We start from the raw sequence: 21,392 nt of genomic DNA, 5'->3' as shown, positions 1-21,392 counted from the left end.
TCGGAAATATTTTTCCACAACAGAAACATAGAAATTAGGTGCAGGAACAGGCCATTTGGCCCTTCGAGCCTGCACCGCCATTCAATAAGATTATGGCTGATCATTCAACCTCAGCACCCCTTTCCTGCTTTCTCTCCATACCCCTTGATCCCTTTGGCTATAAGGGCCATATCTAACTCCCTTTTGAATTTATCAAACGAACTGACCTCAACAACTTTCTGCGATAGAGAATTCTACAGGTTAACCACTCTCTGAGTGAAGAAGTTTCTCCTCATCTCCGTCCTAAATGGCTTACCCCTTATTCTTAGACTGTGACCCCTGGTTCTGGAACTCCCCAGCAATGGGAACATGCTTCCTGCCTCTAACCTGTCCAATCCCGTCAGAATTTTTTATGTTTCTATGAGATCCCCGCTCATTCTTCCAAACTCCAGTGGATACAAGCCCAGTTGATCCAGTCTCTCCTCATATGTCAGTCCTGCCATCCCGGGAATCAGTCTGGTGAACCTTCGCTGTACTCCCTCAGTAGCAAGAACATGCTTCCTCAGATTAGGAGACCGAAACTGAACACAATATTCTAGGTGTGGCCTCACCAAGGCTCTGTACAACTGCAGTAAGACCTCCCTGCTCCTATACTCAAATCCTCTAGCTATGAAGGCCAACATGCCATTTGCCTTCTTCACCGCCTGCTGTACCTGCATGCCAACCTTCAATGACTGATGTACCATGATACCCAGGTCTCATTGCACCTCCCTTTTTCCTAATCTGTCACCATTCAGATAATATTCTGTCTTCCTGTTTTTGCCACCAAAGTGGATAACCTCACATTTATCCACATTATACGACATCTGCCATGCATTACTCCACTCACCTAACCTGTCCAAGTCACCCTGCAGCCTCTTAGCACCCTACTCATAGCTCACACCGCCACCCAGTTTAGTGTCATCTGCAAACTTGGTGATATTACATTCAATTCCTTTATCTAAATCATTGATGTATATTGTAAATAGCTGGGGTCCCAGCACTGAACCCTGCAGCACCCCACTGGTCACTGCCTGCCATTCTGAAAAGGACCCGTTTATGCCAACTCTCTACTTCCTGTCTGCCAATCAGTTTTCTATCCACGTCAATACATTACCCCCAATAACGTGCTTTAGTTTTGCACACTAATCTCTTGTGTGGGACCTTGTCAAAAGCCTTTTAAAAGTCCAAATACAACACATCCACTGGTTCTCCCTTGTCCACTCTACTAGTTACATCCTCACAAAATTCTAGAAGATTTGTCAAGCATGATTTCCCTTTCATAAATCCATGCTGACTTGGACTGATCCTGTCACTGCTTTCCAAATGTGCTGCTATTTCATCTTTAATAATTGATTCCAACATTTTCCTCACCACCAATGTCAGGCTAACCGGTCTATAATTGCCTATTTTCTCTCTCCTTCTTGTTTAAAACGTGATGTTACATTAGCTACCCTCCAGTCCATAGGAACTGATCCAGAGTCAATAGAATAGAATCTACTTTAAGTACAGCCAGCCTTTCTAGTACCACCTCTATCGGTATAGTATCTCAACTACCTCCTCTTACACTGTAAATTTGGCAGCATCTTCTTCCTTGGTAAAGGCAGAAACAAAGTACTCATTAAGTACCTCAGCCATGCCCTCAGCCTCCATGTGTAGGTCTCCCTTTTGGACCCTGTAGTGGAGGATGAAAACCCCCTCATTTTGCCCAGAAGGAAAAAAACTGTGGGATCTGTCTGTGCTGCAATGTGAATTGAAACCGAGACGGTTTGACCTTGGCAGAGCAGTGATTGGACAGGGGAGGACACCGGAGGGCCAATGGTGGGACAGAGTCAGCCCGAAGCATGGGGCTTTCAAGCCAATGGGAGAGCACTTGCTCGAAAACTGACTCATCGCCATTATCGGGCTATTGTCTTCCCCATGTTTACACTATGGAGGGAAATTATGCAACCTTCAGAAAACTAGGGAACCCAAAACAAACCAAGGGCCTACACAATGGCCACAGGAGGCCAACCCAATCAACACCTACTCAAACCTTGAGTAGGTTATCAGTGGAAAAAAACCCGCAATAATCTAAAACTGCTGCATTTTTCAAAATCACAAAACCCACCAATGGGAAGGATCGATTTCAGCACGAGAGGCGGACTGGATATCTGGCTATAAAAAAGGGGTTTCTGACCCAGTGTGTGTGTGTTCTGCTCTCGTGATTCAACAACCAGCAAGCCTCTCGACACTGAAGGAAAACCAGTGCCCGAAGACACCGAAGATAGAAGAAACAAACCACCAGACTGGAAAAGGCACAGTAGTGACTATAACCTCTGGTCCTCAGAACTCCCAACCCAGTTAGGCCAGGAAAGGTGGGAGGTTGGGCATTGTACTGCTAAACTTGTGTAAAAATTTTCGTTGTGTCCGTTTAGTGGGATTTAGGGGGATTGTTTTGTTGGTGTATTGCTGTTTGTTGAGATACACCTTGTCAAATAAATTGGAAGCCTAAGTTCTTCTTGGAATCACCTAGTCTCAGTTCTATTGTATTACATCTCCTGATCGTGAGTCTTATGTCAGAATAGTGTAAGGGAAGCTAGGAGCACCTCAAAAACGCTCAACTGTGTGTCACAGGCTAGGGAAGAAGGGGTTAGGAGTGTTTGACACTCACAGGTGCCTCACAGGCTAGGCATAAGCTATGGGGACGCACGAATCTCAAAACCCCCTTCATAAGCTGTGGACACAGTCTCTCCAGGGGTGCTCTTGCAGCACTCAGGGTACCTCACAGGCCAGGCATAAGCTGTGAGGGCAGAAGCCCAGAGAGGGACACCCAAGGCACAACAACACTCCCCGAGAACCCCTTATAACCCTAATCAGCCCACACCTCCTGTTACTACCCGTTTACTATTTATATGCCTATAGAAGATTTTGGATTTCCTTTTATGTTATGTAAGACACGTAACATAGCAAAGCATGAGTCTGCTGCTCATGGGCATTACTGCACTTTTTTTTTTAAAAAGAGAAAGATCATAATAATAATAACTTTTATTTATATAGCGCCTTCAATGTAGTCAAATGTCCCAAGGCGCTTCACAACAATTTTACAACACGTTAGATATTGACCATTGAGGGAAAGAGAGTAAAAGCATGAGAAGGAAGTGTAAAAAGAGGTTAAAGGCTTGGGTCTGAAGATAATATACATGTATATCATGTATACATAACCTCAAAAGATAAACAGAATCAAATTCTGTGAATTAACTCAAATTCACTTAGAGTTCAGAATTTGGAATAGAGTTCATGACTTTGGCCAATGATTGTGGTGAAGCAGATGTAGCACAAAAGCAAAATACTGGAATCTGGAATAAAAACAGAAAATGCTGGAAATCTCAGCAGGTCAGGCAGCATCTGTAGAGAGAAAGCAGAGTTAACATTTCGAGTCGATGACCCTTGAGGATCAGTGACCCGAAACGTTAACTCTGCTTTCTCTCCACAGTAGATGTAGTAGATAGACTGCTGGCCTACTGGTTGAAGAAGATCACATAAAGTCTTGAGAAAATCCTAAAAAGAAAGGAGGCTGGAAGGACAAAATATTATCTGCCAATCTTTTTTTTTTTTTTAAAAAGAGTTATGAAAGTTTGCTCTGATGCACTGTTTTCTGTTGTAAATGAAAAGTAGGAAGCTAAAATTCAAGCATACTTGGTATGCAGTCAACACTATTGCCATGCAATTGTAATGGAAACAATCTCTTGATATTAGTATCACGTGTCAATTCATTCCTTCAAAAGTGTTGCAATAGCCATTCCTGTTATATGCAAGTGTGTGAGTGTATTTACAAGCAACATTTGTGCACCTCCCAACCCAAAACCGAGTAGGATCCCACTGTACCTTTTTGGTGATAAGGTAGCGAGCACGGGTGTCTTGAGCATCATCCTTCTCAAACACACACCGCTTGCTTGCAACGCCGTCCAACGGCCGGGACAGATAATTAGAAGGGGATTTCTTTGACTTGCTGCTATCACTTCTCTGAAAAGAAAACATTAAATTAAATCTATTTATGTGCCTAAAGCTATAAATGCAGCATGAAACATTTTTATACCCAGTTACATGTTTTATGCCTTTCACTTGATGACTAGTGAATGCATTGCTTACCTGGATTGCCTTTGCATACTTCTCAAGTATGCCATCAATCTTTCCTGAAGGAGACCTAGATGGGATCCTTAGACTAGCGCTGTTGAGAAGATTCACATATTGAGACATCAAAATCTCCATAATAACCATTCATTCATTGCATTTTCTTATAACCATCAATGACATTTGAGTACACTCACCTTCTTTGGAATGGTTGGCTTTTCACTTCTGGATTTGCAACCTTAAAAAGAAAATTTTTGCATCAATTATATACATATTTTGTCCGTTCTTTCCCCAGCTTCCCATCCCCTCCAATTGGCAACCAAGTGATAGACTGCAGTGGAAAGCAAGCATAAGAAAAGTCCATTCAGGACCAACAAGATTGTTGCCTTCAATAGAAGTGTACAATCCACACTTGCCCAGGGTTCTCCGCAATACATTGATCACATGAAATCAGTAAATAACCATAGGTAACATTTTCAAAGGTAACTTTGAATTTTCTCCCTGACCATCAAAGGTAACTGAAGAAAAACCCAAGGAGTTCAAATCTGACAGATTGCATTCAATGGGTAAACCTTCCATAGTCCAAGCAATTCCAAGTGGAATGTTCCACAAAATCCTTATGCCTGGAATGTCCATGGGGTTCTTCCGATCTCCTGCCATAACTTCAGTGGAGGATCGAGAGAAACCCTGTTTATCTAGGGTTTCCATTTCCACCAAAGTTCTGGTTGGAGATGAGAAGAACCCTTCGCAAATGTTCCCCTTAATTATCTGTGCCTGTACTGATTTAGTTTTCCTTCTAACTTTTAATCACATTAGGTATAAGAAATTTATGAACTTTCTCAGGAGATGGTTTGATACAGAGTACATGCCATCATTACAAATTTCACAATATTTGTAGATACATAAAATGAGGATTATACAAGTCAATTAATTAGGGTGGGGATGATTGCTGGGGCAAGGCTCATTACTTAGCAGGGAGCTGTGGGTTCACTAGTTGGGAGGGAATTGTTGCATGAGGCTGAGAAAGCAGCAGATCCCTGTAATGGCTGAATATAGGAACGGGAGTCGGCCATTCAGCCCCTTGAGCCTGTTTCGCCATTCAATGAGATCATGGCTGATCTGCGACCTAACTCCACATACCTGCCTTTGGCCCATATCCCTTAATACCTTTGGTTAACAAAAAGCTATCAATCTCAGAATTAAAATTATCAATTAATCTAGCATTAATTGTCAGTTGCGGAAGAGAGTTCCAAACATCTACCACCCTTTGTGTGTAGAAGTGTTTCCTAATTTCACTCCTGAAAGGTCTGGCTCTAATTTTTAGACTATGCCCCCTCGTCCTAGAATCACCAACCAGCGGAAATAGTTTCTCTCTATCTATCCTTTCTGTTCCTCTTAACATCTTGAAAACTTCGATCAGATCATCCCTTAACCTTCTAAATTCTAGGGAATACAACCCTAATTTGTGTAATCTCTCCTCATAATTTAGGTCCGGGTTTCATTCTGGTAAACCTATGCTGCACTCCCTCCCATATATATGTATATATATTTATATATCTGACACTGGGACTTGACTTTTCAATAGTCAGCCTAGAACTAGCCTAGTTGTGGGGACTCTGGATGCATCAGGAGCTGGTCCGCAGAAAGAGGCTCCATTTCGCCTGGTGATTTCCCAATTCCTCACACAGCCCGTGCATTGCTTGCTCTGACTGCCAGATGTGTTTGCTGAGGGATTGCTGGCTGCAACTCCACAGGGGAATGCAACTTCTTGCTACCAGGGCCATTCTTAAACTGATATTTGTCTTGCTCTTTTAAAAAGCTGTTAATCAACATGGTTGTTAACTGTTTTTGCTAGTAATCTATTATACACATCTACAATTTGGTGAAGCAACCTACTGAATGAATTAGCAAATTGGAGATCCATGTCAATGAGGCAGTGCAGGTCAGATGTAACCCGATTAAATACATCACATGGATTGGTCACTAGATTGGATTATCAACTGTTGCTGAACCATAGAGAAACATAAACACTGAGGCAAGTTCTCCAAAAGCTTAGCACTACACTGCCCAGTGAATCAGTTGAAAGTAACTACTTTCTTTATCTTGCTTTATTTCCGAGCAATACGAATACCAACTAAAAGAATACCGTAATTTATTTGTAAATTGCACCACCCTGTTGGTGCATATCAATTATATACAACTTTTAAATCTGCCCCTAGATTATCACTGTGTAATTGAAGTGGAGCAGATAAGTGTAATATAGGTACAACATCCTGAATCCAGAATCCCGGAATTTTTGAGGCAGCCAAGATGGTGATGTCGGTCAGCAAAGGATGAGGAAACCGGTAAAAAATACAGCGCAGGGGGCCGTGGGTGGCGAGAATCGGCGGGCGGCAAGGAGTGGAGGATCGGTGGGCAGTGAGGAGCGGCAGAAATCGGCGAGGAGCGCCAACAGCAAAGTCGAAATCCGGAAAAACCCAAAAGCCGTCATGGACTCGGTCCCGAGGTTGCTGGATTTCAGACGTTGTACCTGTACAGTAGCTTTGCACCGTTTACACAACTAAATTTGTGCTTCAATTTATAGAGTCTGTGAAGTATGCCATTACCACAGCTGATATTGGCAGCTACCCAAACCGAGCCAACCACAGCGACACACACTTACTCTGAATGATGTAGCCCTCGGAGAGAAGCGACGGAATGGCACATTGTTTGAACTGGGACCATCAACGATAGTTTCCTTTTTCTGATGTTGTGCTTCTGTGACTATGTCAGATGATCTTTTCTCATCCTGAAATGATATTTAAAAACACTCTCAATTACAGTGTCTTTATCCGTTTATCCACTTTATAGCCTAAGTGTTCCACTTGTGCAAAATCCCAAGTGGAATAATGCCATTCAGGCTAGCCAGGACTGAAGTGGGCTGACCCGGCTATAGTTGTCTGGGTCAGCCTAATTTTAATAATCTGGCCAGCTCCTATTTTTGATTGGCAGGTTACCATGTGATGGCGGTGGGGGCGGGGGAGAGGAGTGGGGAAGAAACAGGAGCTTGTGCATTACTGCGGAACTTAAAGGCCTGCAGCAGCTTCAAGGGGTCAGCAGAGTTACAGCAGACTGTTTGTGAAACATTAGGGCCAGTCAACATAATTGTTCCTTATATAAGTAAATCTTTTAGATTGAGAGAATAAAATCCCTTGTGGTTCAGTTAGGGGACAGATGTCGAAATAGCAACATTGGCACAATCTGTGACCTTTAGACCCAGGGAAGCTAAACTTGCATTTACATTGTGCTTTACCACGTCTCTTAGAAATGTCGCACAGCAATTCACATACAACAAATTGCTTTTTGAAGTGCAGTAACTGTTATTATGTAGGCAAACATGGCGATCATTTTGCATTCCGCCAGGTCTCACAACAGCAATAAGAGCAATGGCCAGATAACTTATTGTTGGTGGTTTCATTTTGAGAAGGGAATCTTGGTCAGGAAATTGGAAGCACGTCAAGGGATTTCATTTGAACCATTGCCATAGCCGGCTGGAACCTCAGCTTAATTATAATAATGATAGTAGCAGGTAATAACAACAACTGGTCTTATTATAACTAGCTATATGATGTTCTAGTTTCTGGAACAGCCATTGTAATTTATTGCCTTACCTGTTCCTCAACTTTGTTGTTGCTCTCTCTCTTAAAGGACTCTTGTCTTGTTTTCTCATGCTCTCCATTTGCTTTGAGCTCTGTTACGCTTGCCTGAGATTTGGGACAATCATTTACAATCTTTGTGCTGCTTTTCTGTTCCTGATAGCACTTGTTATTCTCCAGACTCAGCTGCGTTTTCAGCCTTGTTGGGCTTTTCACTTCTTTTGGCTTTCCTAAACTGTGAGTAGGCAAGTGGAGAAGATTATTTAGATTCGTCACATGCTGTTGCAGATTTCATGCCAAGCAGTGAAATCCCAGGAATACCCACACATGCATCTTGCCAATCACTGATGATGCTGATGAGTGCCAACAGTTCTCAAACTGACCACAAGATGGAGCACTACACTGCAGCGTGAAAGAGAGAGAGATTTCCAAAGGATAAAGATCCCTGGTTATTGGTTTTCATAGAAAAAAATGGATAGGGTTGTGGAATGTGATAATACTGGTCAAAAATACCATGCAGTCAAAAGAGATTTTGACTGATTCAGTTATCATAAATCAGTGGTTCACATTATAGAGAAGAACAGCATCTTGAACTGTGTAGGAAGTCAGGGACACTTCCGGTGTCTCTGGCGACTACGTGTGCAGGAAGTGTATCCGCCTCCAGCTCCTGACAGGCCACATTGCGGCACTGCAGCTGCGGGTGGATGAACTCTGGAGTATCCACGATGCTGAGAATGACGTGAATAGCACGTTTAGCGAGTTGGTCTTACTGCAGGAAAAGGGTACACAACCAGATAGTAAATGGGTGACCAGCAGGAAGAGCATTGCAAGGAAGGTAATGCATGGATCCATGCGGTCATCCCCCTGCAAAACAGATACACCGCTTTGGGTACTGTTGCAGGGGGGGGGGTTGACTCATCAGGGGGGAGCAGCAGCAGCCAAGTTCATGGTACCGTGGCTGGCTCTGCTGCACAGGAGGGCAGGAAAAAGAGAGGGAGAGCTATAATGATAGGGATTCGATAGATAGGCATTTCTGCGGCCACAACCGAAACTCCAGGATGGTATGTTGCCTCCCTGGTGCAAGGGTCAGGGATGTCTCGGAGTGGGTGCAGGACATTCTGAAAAGGGAGGGTGAACAGCCAGTTGCCGTGGTGCATATAGGTACCAATGATATAGGTGAAAAACGGGATGAGGTCCTACAAGATGAATTTAGGGAGCTAGGAGCTAAATTAAAAAGTAGGACCTCAAAAGTAGTAATCTCAAGATTGCTACCAGTGCCACGTGCTAGTCAGAGTAGGAATCGCAGGATAGCTCAGATGAATATGTGGCTTGAGGAATGGTGCAAAAGGGAGGGATTCAAATTCCTGGGACATTGGAACCGGTTCTGGGGGAGGTGGGACCAGTACAAACCGGATGGTCTGCACCTGGGCAGGACCGGAACCAATGTCCTCGGGGGAGTGTTTGCTAGTGCTGTTGGGGAGGAGTTAAATTAAAATGGCAAGGGGATGGGAACCTATGCAGGGAGACAGAGGGAAATAAAATGGTGGCAGAAGCAAAAGAGAGAAAGGAGAATAGTAAAACCAAAGGCAAAAAAACAAAAAGGACCCCATTACGGAAAAATTCTAAAGGAGCAAAGTGTGTTAAAAAGACAAGCCTGAAGGCTCTGTGCCTCAATGCGAGGAGTATTCGGAATAAGGTGGACGAATTAACTGCGCAGATAGCAGTTAAGGGATATGATGTAATTGTCATCACGAAGACATGGCTCCAGGTTGACCAAGGCTAGGAACTCAACATCCAGGGGTATTCAACATTTAGGAAGGATAGGCAGAGAGGAACAGGAGGCGGGGTGGCGTTGCTGGCTAAAGAGGAAATTAATGCAATAGTAAGGAGGGACATTAGCCTGGATGATGTGAAATCGGTATGGGTGGAGCTGCGGAATTCCAAAGGGCAGAAAACGCTAGTGGGAGTTGTGTACAGACCACCAAACAGTAGTAGTGAGGTGGGGGACAGCATCAAACAAAAAATAAGGGATGTGTGCAATAAAGGTACAGCGTTATCATGGGCGACTTTAATCTACATATTGATTGGGCTAACCAAACTGGTAGCAATGCGGTGGAGGAGGATTTCCTGGAATGTATTAGGGATGGTTTTCTAGACCAATATGTTGAGGATCCAACTAGAGAGCTGGCCATTCTAGACTGGGCGATATGTAATGAGAAGGGACTAATTAGAAATCTTGTGCGAGGCCCCTTGGGGAAGAGTGACCATAATATGGTCGAATTCTTTATTAAGATGGAGAGTGACACAGTTAATTCGGAAACTAGGGTCCTGAACTTAAGGAAAGGTAACTTTGACAGTATGAGGCATGAATTGGCTAGAATAGACTGGCAAAGGATACTTAAAGGGTTGACGGTGGATAAGCAATGGCAAACATTTAAAGATCACATGGATGAACTTCAGCAATTGTACATCCCTGTCTGGAGTAAAAATAAAATTGGGAAGGTGGCTCAACCATGGCTAACAAGGGAAATTAAGGATAGTGTTAAAGCCAAGGAAGAGGCATATAATTTGGATAGAAAAAGCAACAAACCCGAGGACTGGGAGAAATTTAGAATTCAACAGAGGAAGACTAAGGGTTTAATTAAGAGGGGGAAAATAGAGTACGAGAGGAAGCTTGCAGGGAACATAAAAACTGACTGCAATAGCTTCTATAAATATGTGAAGAGATAAAGATTAGTGAAGACAAACGTAGGTCCCTTGCAGTCGGACTCAGGTGAATTTATAATGGAGAACAAAGAAATGGCAGACCAATTGAACAAATACTTCGGTTCCGTCTTCACGAAGGAAGACACAAATAATCTTCCGAATGTATTAGGGAACAGTGGATCTAGTGAGAAGGAGGAACTGAAGGATATCCTTATTAGGCGGGAAATTGTGTTAGGGAAATTGATGAGATTGAAGGCCGATAAATCCCCGGGACCTAACAGTCTGCATCCCAGAGTACTTGAGGAAGTGGCCCTAGAAATAGTGGATGCATTGGTGATCATTTTCCAACAGTCTATCGACTCTGGATCAGTTCCTATGGACTGGAGGGTAGCTAATGGAACACTACTTTTTAAAACAGGAGGGAGAGAGAAAATGTGTAATTATAGACCGGTTAGCCTGACATTAGTAGTGGGGAAAATGTTGGAATCAATCATTAAGGATGAAATAGCAGCGCAATTGGAAAGCAGTGACAGGATCGGACCAAGTCAGCATGGATTTATGAAAAGGAAATCATGCTTGACCAATCTTCTGGAATTTTTTGAGGATGTAACTAGCAAAGTGGACAAGGGTGAACCAGTGGATGTGGTGTATTTGGACCTTCAAAAGGCTTTTGACGAGGTCCCGCACAAGAGATTGGTGTGCTAAGTCAAAGCGCATGGTATTGGGGGTAATGTACTGACGTGGATAGAGAACTGGTTGGCAGACAGGAAGCAAAGAGTCAGGATAAACAGATCCTTTTCAGAATGGCAGGCAGTGACTAGTGGAGTGCCGCAGGGCTCAGTGCTGGGACCCCAGCTCTTTAGAATATACATTAATGATTTAGATGAAGGAATTGAGTGTAATATCTCCAAGTTTGCAGATGACACTAAACTGGGTGGCGGTGTGAGCTGTGAGGAGGATGCTAAGAGTCTGCAGGGTGACTTGGACAGGTTAGGTGAGTGGGCAAATGCATGGCAGATGCAGTATAATGTGGATAAGTGTGAGGTTATCCATTTTGGGAAAAAAACACGAAGGCAGAATATTATCTGAATGGCAGCAGATTAGGAAAAGGGGAGGTGCAACGTGACCTGGGTGCCATGGTTCATCTGTCACTGAAAGTGGGCATGCAAGTACAGCAGGCGGTGAAGAAGGCAAATGGTATGTTGGCCTTCATAGCTAGGCGATTTGAGTATAGGAGCAGGGAGGTCTTACTGCAGTTGTACAGGGCCTCACCTGGAATATTGTGTTCAGTTTTGGTCTCCTAATCTGAGAAAGGACGTTCTTGCTATTGAGCGAAGGTTCACCAGACTGATTCCCGGGATGGCTGGACTGTCATATGAGGAGAGACTGGATCAACTGGGCCTTTATTCACTGGAGTTTAGAAGGATGAGAGGGGATCTCACAGAAACGTATATGATTCTGATGGGACTGGACAAGTTAGATGCGGGAAGAATGTTCCCGATGTTGGGGAAGTCCAGAACCAGGGGACATAGTCTTAGGATAAGGGGTAGGCCATTTAGGACTGAGATGAGGAGAAACTTCTTCACACAGAGAGTTGTTAACCTATGGAATTCCCTGCCGCAGAGAGTTGTTGATGCCAGTTCATTGGATATATTCAAGAGGGAATTAGATTTGGCCCTTACGGCTAAGGGGATCAAGGGGTATGGAGAGAAAGCAGGAAAGGGGTACTGAGGGAATGATCAGCCATGATCTTATTGAATGGCAGTGCAGGCTCGAAGGGCCGAATGGCCTACTCCTGCACCTATTTTCTATGTTTTTCTGTTTCTATGTAGGCAAGGGCATTGTTTTTAATGGAAAAATAAATGGCACTACAGAAGACAATCCACAAAAGACTGGTAAAAGTTACTGTAATAAAGACAGAGTCTGACTTATTTGCCCGCTTTATACTAGTGGCCCTTCCAAAGAGGATGGTCTCCATTGGAATTCTTATTGGCAAAGATCTTGGCCATAAGATTGGAAACAGCCCAAACCAGTTTTATATGGGTCTGCCAACCAGCTATTCACCATTATGCATCACTCTAACAATACCGACACCTGCATAATACTTTACCTAGATGTAGAGAAAGCATGTGACTGAGCAGAGTAGGGATTTTGTTTTTGCTGTGCCCATGTGTATGGCCTCTGGTTGAGCATTCTGGAATAAGGAAAAATTCCTCGGGGGAGAAATTGGCCTCCTTAGCGCCTCCAGTTTGCGCCTCCAGGAGGCGGTAAAGGGGCACTAAGGTCTTACCGACCAGGCACAGTGAAATCACGGTGAACTTCCATGGTGAGTTTGCACTGGCGCTAAAACTTACCGCCTCGATCTCCTGCACCCCGGAGATCGTGACATCATCCGGTGTGCAACGCCCCGTTATAAAATTCGCTTCCGTCCCCTGCAGCATCGCCGGGCGTCAACAACGACAGCTGCAGGAGGTATTGTCACTTCGGCTGGCTGCTTGGGGAGCGCTAATTAAAGGCAGTGGTGGTCAGGTAGGCCAACATTTAATAATGTCCCCTGTGTGCTGTATTTTAATTTGTTTCCACGCCCACGATGGTTCAGCTCTTAGAGTGCTTGGGGCTGCTGTGCGTGCATCGCAGGTACCATCGTCGACCATTTGCAGCCTTAGCCTCCAATGACCTCAGTATTGGCCCTTCCCTTTAAGGGAGGGAAGGAGCTTGTAAAACCGGCAGCACTGCACGGAACATTGTTCATCGCTCTGCCGATACTGTCCCTCTCAGTCCCTTTAGCGTTCTAAGGGAAGTGGTAGCACTTGATTTACTGCTCAACTTTCCTCTTGGAGTGCTGCTCCGGAAGTTCCCATTGAGTGAATTGTGTCGCACCGGCAATACTTTTGTGCTCCGACAAAAGTTAATGCCCCAAACTGGGCGCTACGCAATTTCTAGCCCTTAAACCTGAAGCTACCATCCACAGTGTGTACCAATGACCGCAACTCTTCTGCATTTCTATTCCAATAAGTTAGCAGACAAGGGTACCTCTTATCCCCTCTCCTCCTCACATTTACCAAACAGCCCTGGCACAAGTATCCGATTGTTCTTGCCCCACAGAACTGATTTCTTCCTATCCCCCCCACTATTTTTTCTCCCCTTGACCAGTCTCTTCCCACCTACATCTGATACTCTTCCGACACCTTCCGCCACTTTAACAGTTCCAGTTTCCTGGCTCCAATTGTCTCCTTTTCACCATGGACGTCCAATCCCTCTACACCTCCATCCCCCACCAGGAGGCACTCCGCTTCTTCCTTGAACAGAGGCCTAACCAGTCCCCATCCACCATCACCCTCCTCCACCTGGCTGAACTTGTTCTCACATTGAACAACTTCTCCTTTGACTCATTTCACTTCCTTCAAATTAAAGGTGTTGCTATGGGAACCTCCATGGGCTCTAGCTAGACCTGCCTTTTGTGGTATATGTGGAACATTCTTTGTTCCAGTCCTACTCGGATCCTCTCCCTCACCTCTCTTTCCAGTACATTGATGACTGTATCGGTGCCGTTTCCTGCTCTCGCCCTGAACTGGAAAACTTCATTCACTTTGCATCCAATTTCCACCCTTCCCTCACCGACTCCTCCCTTCCCTTCCCTTCCTCGACTTCTCCATCGCCATTTCTGGGGATAGTCTATTAACAAACATCCACTATAAGCCCGCTGACTCCCACAACTACCTGGACTACACGTCCTCCCACCCCGCATCCTGTAAGAACTCCATTTCATTCTCCGAATTTCTCTGTCTCCATCGCAGCTGCTCTGATGATGCCACCTTCAACACGAGTGCTTTTAATAAATCTTCCTTTATCCTCAACCGAGAATTCCCCTCTACCGTGGTTGACATGGCCTTCAACCGTGTCCATTCTATTTCCCACATTTCTGCTCTCACCCCTTCCCCTCCTTCCCAGAACCTTGATAGGGCTCCCCCTGTCCTCACCTTTCACCCCTCCAGCCTCCACATTCAACGGATCATCCTCCGCCATTTCCACCACCTCCAGCGTGATCCCACCACCAATCACATCTTCCCCTCCCCTCCCCTATCAACATTCCAAAGGGACTGCTCCCTCCACGACACTCTGGCCCGCTCTTCAATCACTCCCAAAACTCCCTCCCCTTTCCACGGCACCTTCCCGTGCAAGCATAGGAGATGCAACACCTGCCCTTTTACCTACACCTTTCCCACTGTCCAGGGCCCCAAACACCCCTTCCAGGAGAAACAGCGATTTACTTGTACTTCTTGCAATTTAGTATACTGGATTCGCTGCTCACGATGTGGTCTCCTCTACATTGGGGAGACCAAACGCAGATTGGGTGACCGCTTTGCAGAACACCGCCGTTCAGTCAGTAATCATGACACCGAGCTGCTCGTCGCCTGTCACTTTAACTCTCCGCCCCACTCCCACTCTGACCTCTCCATCCTCGGCCGCTTACACTGTTCCAATGAAGCTCAACATAAGCTCGAGGAACAGCACCTCATCTGTCGATTAGGCACTTAGCAGCCTTCAGGACTCAACATCGAGTTCAACAATTTCAGACCATAGCCTCTGCTCCTATTTTCTCACGTGGCAGTTGTTGATGATTCTGCCATTCCCACCTCTTCTAGACTCATCATTTGTTTCTTTACTTGTCCCATTACCATCTCCTTTTGCCTTGCACCATCAACCCTTTTGTTGTTTAATCTCTCCTGCCTTCCACCCTATTACAGGCCTTCCATTTTGTTCATTCCTCCTCTCCCCCTTTCCCTGCCTCTGCGCTTGTTTAAAACCTGGTACATCTCTTCTGACAAAAGATCATCGACCTGAAACATTAACTCTGTTTCTCTCTCCACAGATGCTGCCTGACCAGTTGAGTATTTCCAGCATTTTCTGTTTTTATTTCAGATTTTCAGCATCAGCAGTATTTTGCTTTTTATATCCGAATGAGCTTGAGGACTATAGAGCCGAAGCTGAAGGTGCCAAACACAAAATATTACTGTACACTAGTGACCTCCTGCTTTGTGTACGTAACCCCTCCCCCTCACTCCCCAACATCTTCTAGGAGATTTTAGGATACAAACTTAATTTTTCCAAATTGGAAGGAATGTCACTCATGAAGCATATCCCCCTCCTCCACAATGTATCCATGTAACCTACCATTTTACATAGTCAGGATCTGGCTTCAGAGGCATCTGGGAAACTGTAACCTCTGTAATGTATTCACCTGTGAATATGCTCACAGGGTTTGTAGAGCTGTTCAGTTGGGAGTGACTTAGCCAGTCATGTGATGATCGCAAGACTCAATAAAACCCCAGCCAGTTAGGTTCGGGGGATCCACGGTGAGGCAGGTGGTCGTGAGCCTGGTGGATGAACTGGTAATGTGTAGTGTGATTGTTAAACCCTCTGCTAATAAACAAACTTGTTCTTAATAGTAATGTGTTGCTATGAATTCTTAAGCAAAGAACCCATGAAGCAAATACATTACAACCTCCAGGTTCACTGACATATAAAAAAAGGTTCCTTCCATCCTGGCCAGTATACATGCTGACCTAGACAGAAGGAACAAGCAACCAAATATTGCGTCTGGGTAGGGTAAGCACAATAAAATTGATGTTTTGCCCTACTGACCTCTCTACCAGATGCAGCTACTCCGAGACCAGAGAAAAAGCCACAGATATATCTGATATCTGCAGCTCCCCAACCGTGAAAGGAGCCTCACAACTATCACCGGCAGCCCACTCAACAGAATACATTTAGCTGATCACATCCTGCATATGGTCCACAAATTCCACCCATTCCTGGGAGACAATTGCAGGAGAGCTACAGTCAGAACGTTACACTGCTGCACATGTTCTAATCCTCCCCTCTCATTCAATCCCTTTGAGCAGCAATCCAGAGAGCATGTAAGGCCGCACAATCCCCACCGTTCTGGGCCTGTGCCTGCTAGGCCTGCCTACTATAGAGCAATAGGCAGGATAAAACAACCTTTCACTGTTGGCTGTGAAACGATGCATTCTCCCCACTGATGGAGCATAACATTTTCCAGGAAAAAAATATAGGTGAAACATCTGTCAGGCATATGCCAATAAGAGAGGCTGATGTATGGATTCCACCAGGAACTTGGCAAATACCAGGCAATCTGGAACCTATTCGTAGAAAGCCACATAATCCTGGTATTTTCCTAACAGACCCAGACTGTCCTGAAGAAAGAGTGAAGCTGAAAACAACTCACTCTAAAGCTCCATAAAGTTCAAACACAATCGTAAATGGCCCAACACCACATTTATAAGATGTTTGATACCCCTTGAAGCAGGGATTATTGCCAAATGACCCAATCCCTCAACAGCATGCTGTTCCTAGCGTTCCTGGAAGTATTGTATGATAAACTGCACAGTGACTTAATAAAATATGATCAATCTCCCATGATATTACACACAGGGAGTCAAGCCCTATTGTAGTCTTCAGATGAAGTGGGAATGGGAAACAGGGGATTATGGGACAAGAGCTCGCAGCTGTAATTCAAGCACCATTTTAAAGGCTACATTCTGTCTTTATATTATTATTTATAGTTAACTTTCAAAATGTGCAGAAATTTGGGATGGGGGAAGAAGAGTTGATTCAGTTTATCTACAAGCTGAGGAGCTGGGAGTTGCAAAATGAGGATCTACAGTTTATTACAGGATCTATAGTTGATCTTCCATGATATGGGGGTTGTCAAGAACAAGTATAGCTTCAGATAAAGTGAGATTAGAGGGTGGAGAATAATTGGATCAGGACATTTAGATTTAACCCATACTACCTCCTGTTATTTTTTTCTCCACATCCTAAGTCATGGTGCCAGACCTGGGCCAAGTCTGGTGATCAATCAACTAAGCTATTTGACCTCATGTCACACAATAAGGATGAAGAGGGAGAGGGAGGTGTGCAGAGAGGGGGATGTGTGGAGAGGGAGGGGGGGGGATGTGCTGCGAGAGGGAGGGAGGGGGGATGTGCAGAAAGTGAGAGGGGGCTGTGCGGAGAGGGAGAGGGGGCTGTGCGGAGAGGGGGATGTGCTGAGAGGGAGAGGGAGAGGGAGGTGTGGAAGGGAAATTATTACCATTGCCAACGGATAATTCAATTCTTGTTAATGTACATAGGATAAATAAAACTGTGGGTAATAGTTCTCTCAAAGGTTTTGGATTTAAGCTACAAAACTGTCATGTATTTCACCATCTTGCAATGACTATAAGTATGTAACTATAACTCATGCATACTGTACCTGTACCCTTGTAATGCACACCCTGACCACAGGGAGTGAGCTCCTCACCTTGGCTTCCAGGTATAAAAGGGGAGGTCCCACTCAGGAACACAGACTAAACGGTGGCACAATTGAGGAACAGTGGAGGACTTTTAAGGAGCTTTTTCATAGTGCTCAACAAAAATATATTCCAGTGAAAAAAAAGGGTGGTAATAGAAGGGATAACCAGCTGTGGATAACCAAGGAAATAAAGGAGAGTATCAAATTAAAAACCAATGCGTATAAGGTGGCCAAGGTTAGTGGGAAACTAGAAGATTGGGAAAATTTTAAACGACAGCAAAGAATGACTAAGAAAGCAATAAAGAAAGGAAAGATAGATTACGAAAGTAAACTTGCGCAAAACATAAAAACAGATAGTAAAAGCTTTTATCGATATATAAAATGGAAGAGAGTGACTAAAGTAAATGTTGGTCCCTTAGAAGATGAGAAGGGGTATTTAATAATGGGAAATGTGGAAATGGCTGAGACCTTAAATAATTATTTTGCTTCGGTCTTCACAGTGGAAAACACAAAAACCATGCCAAAAATTGCTGGTCATGGGAATGTGGGAAGGGAGGACCTTGAGACAATCACTAATCACTAGGGAGGTAGTGCTGGACAGGCTAATGGGACTCAAGGTAGACAAGTCCCCTGGTCCTGATGAAATGCATCCCAGGGTATTAAAAGAGATGGCGGAAGTTATAGCAGATGCATTCGTTATAATCTACCAAAATTCTCTGGACTCTGGGGAGGTACCATCAGATTGGAAAGCAGCTAATGTAACGCCTCTGTTTAAAAAAGGGGGTAGACAAAAGACAGGTAACTATTGGCCGGTTAGTTTAACATCTGTAGTGGGGAAAATGCTTGAAGCTATCATTAAGGAAGAAATAACGGGACATCTCGATAGGAACAGTGCAATCAAGCAAACACAACATGGATTCATGAAGGGGAAATCATGTTTAACTAATTTACTGGAATTCTTTGAGGATATAACGAGCATGGTGGATAAAGGTGTACCGATGGATGTGGTGTATTTAGATTTCCAAAAGGCATTCGATAAGGTGCCACACAAAAGGTTACTGCAGAAGATAAAGGTACGCGGAGTCACAGGAAATGTATTAGCATGGATAGAGAATTGGCTGGCGAACAGAAAGTAGAGAGTCGGGATAAATGGGTCCTTTTTCGGTTGGAAATCAGTGGTTAGTGGTGTGCCACAGGGATCGGTGCTGGGACCACAACTGTTTACAATATACATAGATGACCTGGAAGAGAGGACAGAGTGTAGTGTAACAAAATTTGCAGATGACACAAAGATTAGTGGGAAAGCGGGTTGTGTAGAGGACACAGAGAGGCTGCAAAGAGATTTAGATAGGTTAAGCGAATGGGCTAAGGTTTGGCAGATGGAATACAATGTTGGAAAATGTGAGGTCATCCACCTTGGGAAAAAAAAAAACAGTAAAAGGGAATATTATTTGAATGGGGAGAAATTACAACATGCTGCGGTGCAGAGGGACCTTGGGGTCCTTGTGCATGAATCCCAAAAAGTTAGTTTGCAGGTAATCAGGAAGGCGAATGGAATGTTGGCCTTCATTGTGAGAGGGATGGAGTATAAAAGCAGGGAGGTCCTGCTGCAACTGTACAGGGTATTGGTGAGGCCGCACCTGGAGCACTGCGTGCAGTTTTGGTCACGTTACTTAAGAAAGGATATACTAGCCTTGGAGAGGGTACAGAGACGATTCACTAGGCTGATTCCGAGATGAGGGGGCTACCTTATGAAGATAAATTGAGTAGACTGGGTCTTTACTCGTTGGAGTTCAGAAGGATGAGGGGTGATCTTATAGAAACATTTAAAATAATGAAAGGGATAGACAAGATGGAGGCAGAGAGGTTGTTTCCACTGGTCGGGGAGACTAGAACTAGGGGGCACAGCCTCAAAATACAGGGGAGTCAATTTAAAACCGAGTTGAGAAGGAATTTCTTCTCTCAGAGGGTTGTGAATCTGTGGAATTTTCTGCCCAAGGAAGCAGTTGAGGCTAGCTCATTGAATATATTCAAATCACAGATAGATAGATTTTTAACCAATAAGGGAATTAAGGGTTATGGGTGATGGGTGGGTAAGTGGAGCTGAGTCCACGACCAGATCAGCCATGATCTTTTTGAATGGCGGAGCAGGCTCGAGGGACTAGATGGCCTACTCCTGTTCCTAATTCTTATGTTCTTATATCAACACTCTTCAGTCCTGGGAATAAAGTGAAGGTCACAGAGTGACCGTGTCTGATATATCCATGCCTCGTGTGAGTTTGTAACAAGGTGCAAAGACACTACATTTGGCGACGAGAATCGGGTATCACCGAACCACGAGGATGGCCACCGGTGGCACAGAGGAACGCTACTGTGTGGGTGAGGACTGGGACGACTTTGTGGAAAGACTCCAGCAGAGCTTTGTCACAAAGGACTAGCTGGAAGAGGCAGCGGCTGATGAGCGGAGGGCTCATCTATTGACCAGCTGTGATCCACAGACGTATGTGCTGATGAAAGACCTGCTCGCACCCCAAAAGCCAGCGGACAAGTCCCTCGAAGAGCTCAACCCGTGAGCATCTCAAGCCGGCAAGTAGTGTACACATGGCCCGGCACCGGTTCTACTCTCACCGGCGTCGGGAGGGTCAAAACATCTCGAAATTCGTGGCGGAACTGTGGCATCAGGCCAGTTCTCCGATGCCTGCAGGGGGGAGATGTTAAGGGACTTTTTCATCGAGAGCATTAATCATGCCGGCATTTTCAGGAAGCTCATAAAAAGATTAAAGATTTGACTTTAGAAGGGGCAGCGTTGCTAGCTCAGACCTTCATGGCAGGGGAAGAGGAGACCAAGCTAATTTACACACACAGCCCTGGTTTCAATGTTGCGATGAACCAGGGAGTTAATGTTGTAAAAAGGACACAGAACCCCACAGGCAGGCAAGGGCAATTCGACACCATCCAGGCAGCCAGGATGGGCCTGCAACAGGGACAATGGAAAGGGAATCGGCAATTCAGCCATCACGAGGAACAATACATCCTGTGATGGAACAATTAACACCCTCCATCAGAGTGATTAGAAACAGCCAAACTTGCCATCAGAGAGGGATGCCTGGGAATAGCCCTTTTTTTAAACAGCAATCTCAGCTCATGTTGGAAATGTGGGGGCAGACACACTGCAAAAATCTGCAGGTTCCAACTTTACACCTGTAGGATTTGTAATGTCAAGGGACACCTGGCCAGGATGTGCAAAAAGGCAGTAGCGAGGCTAGTCTGCGAGACAGACGAACCAGACGAGGGGTCTGAAATGCAGGATGAGGCCTGGGGAACTACCATGGAGGCTGAAGTTCAGAGAGTTCATGTGGCCGACGTCCACAGCTCATACACCAAAACGCTACCCATGATGATGAAAGTCTTACTGAATGGCATTCCGGTGCACATGGAGCTGGATACCAGAGCTAGCCAGTCCCTCATGAGCGCCCAACAATTTGAGAGACAATGGCCAGACAGAGCTAGCAGGCCCAAATTGGAACGCATTGAGACGCAGCTACGTACGTACACCAAAGAGATCATCCCAGTGCTGGGCAGTGCAAACTTGGTGGTAACGCATA

General features: G+C 44.8%; 1 protein-coding gene across 2 annotated transcripts in view; it reads right to left on the bottom strand.

The window, feature by feature from the left end:
• Positions 1–21,392, bottom strand: part of LOC139228224 (ladinin-1-like) — a 143,035-nt gene that overhangs the window by 59,592 nt on the left and 62,051 nt on the right. For both annotated transcript variants that reach the window (XM_070859400.1, XM_070859401.1), the window contains exons 5-9: positions 7,782–8,001; positions 6,794–6,919; positions 4,329–4,369; positions 4,150–4,228; positions 3,886–4,023 (exon numbers count right to left, since the gene is read on the bottom strand). In XM_070859400.1, coding sequence (XP_070715501.1) covers positions 3,886–4,023; positions 4,150–4,228; positions 4,329–4,369; positions 6,794–6,919; positions 7,782–8,001 — 604 coding nt within the window. The remainder of the gene's footprint in view (positions 1–3,885; positions 4,024–4,149; positions 4,229–4,328; positions 4,370–6,793; positions 6,920–7,781; positions 8,002–21,392) is intronic.

This window comes from Pristiophorus japonicus, chromosome 17 (assembly GCF_044704955.1).
Source record: "Pristiophorus japonicus isolate sPriJap1 chromosome 17, sPriJap1.hap1, whole genome shotgun sequence".
Taxonomy (NCBI): domain Eukaryota; kingdom Metazoa; phylum Chordata; class Chondrichthyes; family Pristiophoridae; genus Pristiophorus; species Pristiophorus japonicus.
This window is presented reverse-complemented; position numbering and strand designations above follow the sequence as displayed.